The 10,590-nt window shown below is 39.3% G+C and overlaps 1 protein-coding gene across 5 annotated transcripts in view; it reads left to right on the forward strand.

Annotated features, from left to right (window-relative positions):
- Positions 1–10,590, forward strand: part of sdccag8 (SHH signaling and ciliogenesis regulator sdccag8) — a gene marked incomplete in the record, with an annotated part of 59,050 nt that overhangs the window by 46,988 nt on the left and 1,472 nt on the right. For all 5 annotated transcript variants that reach the window (XM_024297588.1, XM_024297583.2, XM_024297587.2 and 2 more), the window contains 1 exon segment: positions 9,265–9,364. In XM_024297588.1, coding sequence (XP_024153356.1) covers positions 9,265–9,364 — 100 coding nt within the window.

Consider the following 10,590-nt stretch of genomic DNA (forward strand, 5'->3'; position numbering starts at 1 on the left):
GAACTCCAAACAGAAACTAAAAGTATAATTTGAGACTGATCTATACTTTTACCACTTACGCCTTTGGAGGCTCTTAGGTGGCAATTTATGCTGTTGGTCTCTTCAGTTTCTCATCAGGAACGTTGGCTTTAGGCCTCCACCTTCTGAACATGAGCAGCTGTGGTGTCAGGAACATCAAGCTGCCCTGAGTATAACCCGTCATGCTGCCTAAAGACACACTAATGGTGTTTTTAACATGTTCTTGTAGCATTTTTCACATGATTGAGGACACATGCAAAGTAATTGAAGATTAAAATTGTGTTTCTACTTCAGATTTGAATGGATGAGGAGCAGATAAAACTTGTGTTTGAAAATGGTCTGAAAAAACGCCACAGGTTTTTTGATTTCGGCTAAAAATTGTATCATCACAATTGTAAGACCACTGTCCCAGTAGCCTTACCACTGTCCCAGTGGTCATACAGTTGTATTTTTCTATATGCTTTTACTTTGGTACAGTCTTTTGTTTTATAAACATATTTCATGACCAGTAATTGAAAAACATTATCTGATTTTGTCGATTTCAAACTATATAAACGATCATTGTGGGTTATTTTATCATTACCAGAGGAATACATGCAATTCTGTCCATGTTTATGGAGCTATTTTAGACTAAATTAGGAGTTTGTCATTATCTAAGCAGAACAACTTTCTAAAATAACACCTATTTTTGTAATTTGTGAGTTTTTTTTTTACTAAACTATTGGAGCTAGTGGTTACATTTGCTAAGATTTGTAATAAACTTTGTAAAACATAAAAAAGTTACATTAAAAAACTATTTTGTAGCTTTAACTGTAAATAAAAATGACAGCAACTGTTTTAGCGGTTATATTCATAGTTTCTTTCGACATCAACAGGCTAATAAATCCACATTTCTTAGGTGTGAAAAATGAACACAATGGCACGGTTACAGATGAGCAGCAGTTTTCATCTGCAGTGACATCTGGCACAGCAGAGTTGTAATGTGTAAAGACTGTTGAGAAATGCTGGCGAACAGCTTGAAGCTGGAAGTTAATAGAAAAAAAGAGCATTTACAGATGATCTTTATAAGGATTTCTTTCTTAATTACAGCACGTTCTAAACTATTATGCAAATTATATTTTACCGTGATTTTTCTAAATACTCAGTCGGGATCATTTTCAAGTCCTTAACTATTAGAGTATATAATAAATATTATTGAATAAACCTACCAAAAGATATTTTTTTTCAAAAACATAAACCTTTAAAGTCACTGCTCCACATTATTACACACAAGTGTTTAACAACATTTGATAGATTCTAATAAACCGAAAATGTGTTGAATTTGCTGCATTATTAGGTCATATTTACTGAAATCAAAAGCTATTCCAGTCTTAATAGGTCAAGTTACATTTGAACATAGGAGCTCTTAGCAGCTTCAAATCCATTTTTCTGCTTGAATTTCTTTGCAGGATGTCAGAATAGTCTCCCAGAACTGTATATTCTAGTATTCCTTCGGCTTCCTAAGGTTCTTAATAGAGTTCAGGTCATGGGGGCCACACCATCAGTTTATCTCCTTTGAGGCCCATAGCAGCCAATGATGCAGAGGCATTCCTGCAGCATGAGATGGTGTGTTTTCATGCACGAAGATGATTTTGTTACAGAATGCACAGTTCTTCTTTTTGTACCACAGAAGAAAGTGGTCAGTTAGAAACTTATTATTTTCAGAGGTCATTTTCACACCTTCATGGACTCTAAAACCTCGTTTCCTGCTGATTGTCAGAAAGTGACGACGTTAGAAAGCGTTACTATTGCACTTATTTTAGTTAATGTTTCCAACATTTGTAAGCATTCGGGTTCCCGCAATCTTCTTTCAAACAACATTAAATTCCCGTTCTACACAATGTACAATAAGTAAAGCAAGAAAAAGACGAGTTTTTCTAGTCATTGTACTACAAAGACGCATTGACACTCTAGCAGTCTATACCACATATGTGAAAACAAACTGAAACCAGAAAAAACAAACGCTCACCAGAATTAACTGGACCGTACCACTCCTTACCGTAACGGTCAGTAGAAACGAGGCTTAAAGGTGCCAAAAAGCTCTCTCCCCATAATTTTGTCCCAAACCATGATTTCACCACCTCCTTGCTGATGTTGCAGCCTTGTTGGAACAGCGCAGCCATCCACCAATCACCCACTACTCCATCCATCTGGACCATCCAGGGTTGCACGGCCCTCATCATTGAACAAGACTGTTTGAAAATTAGTCTTTGTGTACAGTTGCATGAATAAGTTTATGAATCCTTTGAGATTACTTGGATTTCTGTATGAATTTGTAATAAAATATCAGTTTTTATATGTGTAAACATTCAAAGTGCAGGGTTGAAAAAATATGTGAACCCTGGTTCCTTTGGCAGGAATAACTTCAACCAATTTGAAGTTGTATTAGTTCAAGCAGACTGGGTTTGTCCTGTCATGTGACTTAGATGAAGATGAGAACATATTTTATGAAAAATTCATGGTGAAATCCAAGTAATTCCAAAGGATTCACAGACTTTTTCTCACAACTCACTGCATCCGTACCACTGGACCAGCAGACAGCGGAGGGGAGGTGGTTCCCCTTTTCAAGAAGGGGGCACTGGAGGGTGTGATCCAACAACCGGGCAATCACACTCCTCAGCCTCCCTGGGAAAGTATTTGGGGGTGCTCTGTGAGTACGGGACCTTTACTGAGGGCTGTATGACCAGAGCAGGAGCTTGGTCCGCATAAGTGGTAGGGCTGCCCTTTATCAGTGGTTCTGGAGAGAATTTCTAGGCACAGCGAGGGGCTGGAGGGGATCTGGTTTGGGGAACCACAAGATTTCATGTCTGCTCTTTGCAGATGATCTTGTCCTGTTGGCCTCATCGAGTCAAGACCTCCAGCATGCATTGGAGGGGTTGCAGCCGAGTGTAAGGCGTCTGGGATGGGGGTCAGCCATGGTTCTCGACCAGAGAAATGTAGTTTGCCCTTTCTCGGTGGGTGGAGTGCTCCTGCCTCAGACGGAGGAGTTTAAATATCTTGGGGTCTTGTTTATGAGTGAGGGAAGATCGGATTGGAGTGGTCGCTGCACCGGTCTGCTGTGGTGAAGAGAGAGCTTAGCCAGAAAGCAAAACTCAATTTATCGGTCAATCTTTGTTCCAGTACTCACCTGTGGTCGTGACTAAAATGACGAGATCCCGACTACAAACGACTGAAATTAGCTTCCTCTGGAGGGTGGCTGGGCGCTCCCTTAGAGATTGGGTTAGAAGTTAGGTCATCCAAAGAGCCGCTTCTCCTCCATACAATTGGAGCCAGTTGAGGTGGTTCGGGCGTCTGGTCCGGATACTTCCTGGACGAGGCAGGGAGGTATTCCGGGCATGTCCCAATGGGTTCAGTCCTGGTGGAAAGATGTAGGACATGCTGGAGAGACTCGACTGACCTGGGAAGTCCTTGTTGGTGTCAGAAGTGGGATAAGATGGCCAGCCGTGGAGTTAAACGCCCTCCAAAGTGGAGAAGTGGACTTTGTTCCCAGCTGAAAATAGAAGAAGGTGATCCAAAAGTCGCCTTAGACCAGGTTGAGATCTCAGACCAGGAACAGGGAAGTCTGAGCATCTTTGCTTAGACCAGGGGGTCAAACTCAATTGCACAAGGGCCCAAAATCCAAAACACACTTTAGGTCGCGGGCCAAACAGGATAAACATTTATTTAACACTCTAAAGATACATTTTTAGAGCTTTAAAACCATAACTTTTTAACATAATTTTGAACTAGATATATAGCATTACCAGCGATAATGCTAGTGTGAATGATGTAAGCTGAATTTGGTCACTGAAGATGCTGAAGCTGATTGTTAGTTAAAATATTAGCTAAATGCCAAATTAGCATAAAAAAAATAGGTTAGCCAAAACAGCACGTAGCTATAAAAATATCTGAACTTCAAAATATCCAAAAGAAAAAAAGCCTAACTTAGCCAAAACAGCTAGCGTGTTGCTGAAAAATTAGCTAAACTCCAACATAGTCCAAAAAGCTAGCACAATTCCAATTCTTAAAACCGTAACTTTTTAACATAATTATGAATAATAAACAGGCAGGAATATTATTCCAAAATAAATAAACTTAAACCTTAAATAACTTTCAATACTTTACTCTCCATAAAAATATATTTTGTCACAGTTAGAAATGAGCGCAAGAAAACATCGGGCCATTAATAACAATAAAATAAAATAATCTGGAGGGCCGGATCCGGCCCCTGGGCCTTGACTTGGACACATGTGGCTTAGACTGTTGCCCTCCCGACCCAGATCAGTGAGAGAAGATGAATGGATGGAGTGTAAGCCGTTTTTTATATTAAACATTTTTAACTTGTTAGAAATGTTGCATTTACTGAGTGTCAGATGTGCATGCTGCTCAGAGCAACAACTGGCATGGCAGGTTGCTGCAGAGGACGCGGGGAACGGGCCTCCGGCCAAGTCAGAGCGGCAGTCCCGGCGCGTGAGGGGTGGCGTTCGAGGCCCGAGGTCGGGCGGAGTGTGTTTGCGGCGGCAGCTGCTGCTGTCTTGCCTCTGGCAGCGTTGTCGTAACCAGGCGAGCCGAGGACGTCTCCAACTTCCCTCCTCAGGCCCGCCTGCATCCCCCCGCACACACTGTGTGTGTGCGGGGGGATGCAGGCGGGCCTGAGGAGGGATTGCATGAAAAAATTGCAGTCATCTGAAGATCCCGATCCATCAAACATGATGTTGGCACTTTCCCTTCGGAACCTGCCTTCAGGACATGCGCTCCCACCTGTAAATAAATATGCAAACACGCCAGAGTTAAGACACTAGCTGAAGGCTACGGCGGATGTATACCAGGGAGAGGTAACTGTGTGTTGTAATTAATCTCTTTAGGAGTCAACAAAGAGTGAGGAGGGCTCGGTTAGTCGGCTGTCAGGGGAAATTACAACACGCTGCCTCGCAGCAAAACTTGCATCAGTTGGAAAAGAATTCTCATTTGCTGTCGGAGTTGCTTTGGATTTCAGAGAATCCAGCAGGTGGTGTTCTTTCCCTCTCACCTGACACCAGCGCCCCGACCTGCTCATCTGTCCGTCCACGAGTCCGCCAAGCTCCTGGCAGCCGGCAGAGGCGGGCTACCCCGCAGTGCGCGCGTGCATGTGGATTAGTGCGGGGCAGCGTCTGAACATTAAGCTATATTAAGCCCTAATTAATGAGTATGCCAGTTATTGGATTTGATGCTTTAGCTGCTGCAAGGAGCGCTGCCATGATCGCACTCCCTCAGCGGCGGCGTGGATTAAAGATGTGTGAGTTGTGTCAGGCCAGAGGTTGGCTACTCTCTGACTTGACACGTTATTTACACGTATGTCAGAGTCAACGCTTTACATGGACCTTCTGCTTACTACCTGAGCGGAGTCAAACATGTCGGGTCACGACCTGACAGGCCGATTTACCCGCTCAGCTTGGCCAGTCGCACTTCAGTGCACAGCTGTTCCTCCACTCATCCAGTTAGCTCTCCGCTAAAACGTCACATTAACTTTCTGTGTTTGCTTGACAGAATTAGTGAACGTGTCGGATGTTTCTGTGGAGACTGCTCCTGGTCCAAAGTTGACATTTCTCGGCGTGACTCAGATGATCTGAAGTCGACACGTTCTCATCACTTCCTCGCAGAACATTTACAGCTTCAAGAACAACAGGCTCTGCTTCTGACCTTTAGGCGCACCACTTTGGAGCAATTTTTGTGCCATTATTCCAACATCTACTGTTTTGTGCATAAATATTAAAAAACATATTTTGTACTTAAAACAGAAAAATGCTCTTGAAACCTAAAAATAGGTGCTAATAAAACAATTTTCCCTGGAGAGAAATTCTCTATCTTTTCTGTGCTGTGTTACAAATGTGCCACAAAAACAGCCAATCACAGACATGAACCTCAATGTTCATGTCTGTGATTGGCTGAGAGTATTTCTCTTGAGGGAAAATTGTTTTGATTTTACATAATTTTCAGTTTTAGCAACAAAAATGGTTTTGATTGCATGTATATTTAAGTTTCAAAAGTTTATTTTTCAGTACATAGAGTGGAAATGGTTTTAATTGTACGTATTTTTCCATTTCTAAAGCAAAAACTGTTTTGATGTACCATATTTTTCCATTTTTAGATTAAAATTTGTTTAGATTGCACACACGTTTCCATTGCTAGACCAAAAATGGTTTTTATTTCACATGTTTTTTCTTTTCTTGAGCAGAAATTGTTTTGATTTTACATGTATTTATTTATTTTTTTTGCAAACATGGTTTTAATTGAACATATATTCAGCTTATAGAGGAAAATTTGTTTTGATTTCACATATTTTTTTAATTTCTAGACCAAAGATTGTTTTACTTTCCATCTTTTTCTGTTTTAGAAGTTAAAATGGTTTAGATTTTATGTATTTTGCATTTTCTTTAAAACAAATATTGTTTTGTTTTTCAGTTTATATAAAAAAACTTCAATTTCTAGAGTAGAAATTCATTTGATTTAATATATTTTTTCATTTCTAGAGCAAAAATAGTTTTGATTTCACATATTGTTTCTATTTCAATCATGGACATGTTTTAATTTCACATGTTTTTTTATTTTCAGATGCAAAAATTATTTCAATTTCCCATATTTGAGTTTCAAGTGCATTTTTATATATCAAGAACAAAACAGTTTTTTGAGAACACATTTTTTTTAACAATTTTTATGTTCAAAATAGTGAGTTTGCAGTTGGAATAAGGGCACAAAAACCCCTCCATACACCACCACTTGAATGCACAAACATTCTATCATCAGTTACGAACACAGCAGCGCATTTGTTTGTCGTCGTCGTCCTCCAGGTCGGGTTTAAACCTGCAGGTGGGACCTCATGGAGGATGGAGGGGCTGAAAACCAACTCCTGGAGGGCAAGTCATAGCTGAGGACTCATTAGAGGAGGGGGCTCTTCACAGAGAAAAGAGGGATTAATGCCTGCGGTGGAAAATGGGACTTTTTGGGGCAAAGGGAGGACAGTTTGGGGGTGGGGGGAGCAGATTGTGGAGAGTTGGGATGTTTGCCTCCCCCGTCTGTTACACACAGGCAGCCCTGCCACTGCCAATATAACCAGCAGGGCAGGGGCATCTGTCTTCCTCCTCTAGCTACCCTTATCTGTCTCTCTGCCCGACCAACTACTCTCCTCTTCTTCTGTGAATCTTCCCCTGCACACCATCTTCAAACATTTCCCTCTAAGAAACTCGTCTTTAGCGAGCATCCTCCTGCAGATGTCTCCTCAGAGGAGCAGATCGATTCTTCTTCTTCTTCTGCATGTTTTCTGGACGTTTTCTCACTTTCAATGAAACAAAAGACTCTTTTATTTTGTTAAAATGTGTCGTAGATGCCGTCACTCCAATTTAGAATGAAAACAGGTTTTTCACAGAAAACCAAACAGTTTTAATTCACCCATATGTTAACACTCGTCACACCCAAAAACAAGTGTCACACTGATGTCTGCAGGAGAGTCCCGCGGTGCTCACGGCAGCAAAACCATCGCAGCTGAGACAAACTTACAAGGGAGCTTTGTTGTTCATTTAAGCAGAAAATGACAGTTTTTCTTTTCTTTACGTAACAAGAACTCAATCCCTTTTGATTTTTATTTTACTGATTTAAAGAGGCAGCTTTTATTTTGAAGTAGAAGGTTTGTTTTTCTGTATTTCTTCCATTTTTTTTCTTGAAATTTTGTCTTCAGGTGACATCACTTACAGTAGTAATAGTATAATAGGGACACATTTATGCGTGCACGTCACATGTATCCCTATTTTACTACCTTATAAAACATAAAGACCAAAGAATAAAACTAAATAAAGAGGAGTGAAGCACCACTAAGAGTTTAACAACTTTCAGCTGTCAACAAAGATTAAATATAATATTCATTATATCAAAATTCCATATAAATTTACAAAAGTAACCTAAAAATGTCAAAGTTAATGATAAAAAGAGCATAATTTATTAATAATTGACCAAAACTGCTGCAAACTTCAGACATTACGATGTAAAATTTGTTTAGAATTATTATTTTTGTTGCACAAATGTCTGCAAGTTTAGTTAGAAATGAAACTATTTTTTTCAAGAGTGAAAATTGTTTTGATTTCATTTATTTCTCAATTTTTAGAGCAAAAGTTGTTTTGATTGCACATATTTTTCAGTTTTAGGAGCAAAAAATATTTTTGTTTTACATATTTTTCCTTTTCATTAACAACAATTGTTTTGACTCCACATATTTTTCAGTTTTAGGAGCAAAAATTGTTTTTTAATTTCGCATGTTTTCCCATTTTAGGAAAAAAAATGTTTTGATTTCACGTCTATTTCAGTTTATACAGTGGAAATTCTTTTGATTAAACTTATTTTTCAATTTCTAGACCAAAATTGTTTTGACTTCACATATTTTTTTTTGTTTTCAGGGGTGAAAATATTTTTGATTGCACATATTTTTCAGTTTTAGAAGCAACAATTGTTTTTTTTCACATATTTTTCCATTTTAGGAACAACAATTGTTTTGATTTCATTTATGTTTCAGTTTATAGAGTGGAAATTGTGATTGCATAAGTTTTTTAGTTTCAGATGCAAAAATTATTTTGATTTGACATCTTTTTCAGTGGCAACAATTAATTTTTTGTGGTCTTGACGATAGATTAAAAAAATTGAAGCAAAGTTGCATGATTTCTAACTTCCTTCCCTGCGTCAGCAAACCCCGGTCCTGCAGGTTTTTGTCAGAAACTGTGCGGCGTGGTGAGAAAGCTGCTGGAATGTGTGAGCGCACCGTTTTTGATCATCACCACGACATCCCAATTAGAGAGTTCCCTCTTTACACAGCAGCTCCTGCACACAATAGACTCTTTCAAGGCACAATGGGATCAAGTGTGTGCCCGTTCCAGATGGGGTTCTGCAGAGAGAGAGGCTGTGAGAACATTTCGGGGAGCAAGCGAGAATGTGTGTGCAAATATTTCCCATCCATTCAGGTTGCTACCCCCTTCTCTTAGTGTGCGGCGTTGAACTAATTTAATGAAAATCCATATTTATCCACTTTTTTATTGTTTTTCTGACTTAAAAATATACTTTAAAATATTTTTTTTGTGAGACAAAATTCAGATTTTAAGGATTTCTCTAACAATTATTGATATAAAGGATTTTCAATGATTATCTTTGGTAAACTTAAAGCGGATGTTATTGTTTTTGCTGACACTTTCAGTGTTTTGTTTGTTGCAGGATGCAGCACCTGGATCAGTACTGTCAGAAGAGCGCTCTGCAGGTGTGTGAGGTGCTGGCTGAACAGAACAAGCTTGTGTTGGAGAGAACTTTATCAAAGGTACAAACACACAGACATCTGATGATAGCATCCTTCCAGAAAGATGTTAATCTGGTGTTCTGTATAGCGTAATCTCATTTTGGCTTCCCTCATCCCTCACCCAGCTTCCTTTTTTAATATACTCATCATCTACGGTTGAATTAAACTAGCTACATTTTTGGGTTTCTTTTATTCAAAGTACCACTATAACTATATACGTTTACTATCATAAAATCATTCCCAGTTTTTTTTTAAATTATGATCATTATAGCCAAAATCAAAAAGTTTTAATCGTTTTTTTAAGACATATTTTACGCAGTAGCTCTTTGGAATCATTGACGTATATAGAGATGGAAAAACTGTGATGTCACTAATAGAAAATACCTTGCTTTCGATTCCAACAAAATTAAGTCAATTCAGTCGCCATTTTGGGACCAGACGATGTTAGTAAGCAGTGATTGGTCCGAGTCGGTGTGAATTGTCATTTGTTGGAAAGCCACACCCCTTCCACTGAAAGCGGGCTCAGGGAGACATTTTGAACGTTAGAGGTGGGAGCCACATGCTCTTATTGAGGCATGCGATTGGTTTGTTTTGTATAACTTACGATAAAGAAAATATATCATGAAAAAAAATAGATTTAGCATGAACATGTTAAAAAGAGAGACCAGAGCAAGAATTCTGACAAACAGAATGACTGAATAATAACTGTTTACCGGTATTTTTGGAATTCTGGCTTTCTGGGACCCGCGGGTACTTCCTGTTTGGAATGCCATGGGGGAGGGGATGATCAGTCCAGTTCTCTCTATATTCTGTCTATGTTAAAAATAGAATTCTGGATTGTGGACACAGAGCAATCCGCCCCATCATTGAGAGCTCTGTTTCCACTCTCACGCACAAGCTTATAGCCTCAAGCTAACATTAGCGGCGCAAAAATAACGACGAGCAATGTTAGATCAATCCAGTCGTACAGTTTTGAGCCAATTCGCTACAGCTCAAGGGGTGAATGCCCGTCATGTCTAAGCGTGAACGGGTGAGGATGTGCACTCTTTTCAGTAGCTGCGTCATTAGTCCGCATTTTCAAGCATCCGGTTTTCTGATCCAACACAATTTGAATTGAGAAATATTCAGAAACGCAGTTTTCATCATACATTCTTTTATATAGGTCCTCTGCTCTGAATAAAAATGCTACAAGAACATGTTAAAAACCAAAAAAAGATTCATTTTCTTTATTTTTCTCATCTCTCCCC

The sequence above is a fragment of the Oryzias melastigma genome, linkage group LG15 (assembly GCF_002922805.2).
Source record: "Oryzias melastigma strain HK-1 linkage group LG15, ASM292280v2, whole genome shotgun sequence".
Taxonomy (NCBI): domain Eukaryota; kingdom Metazoa; phylum Chordata; class Actinopteri; order Beloniformes; family Adrianichthyidae; genus Oryzias; species Oryzias melastigma.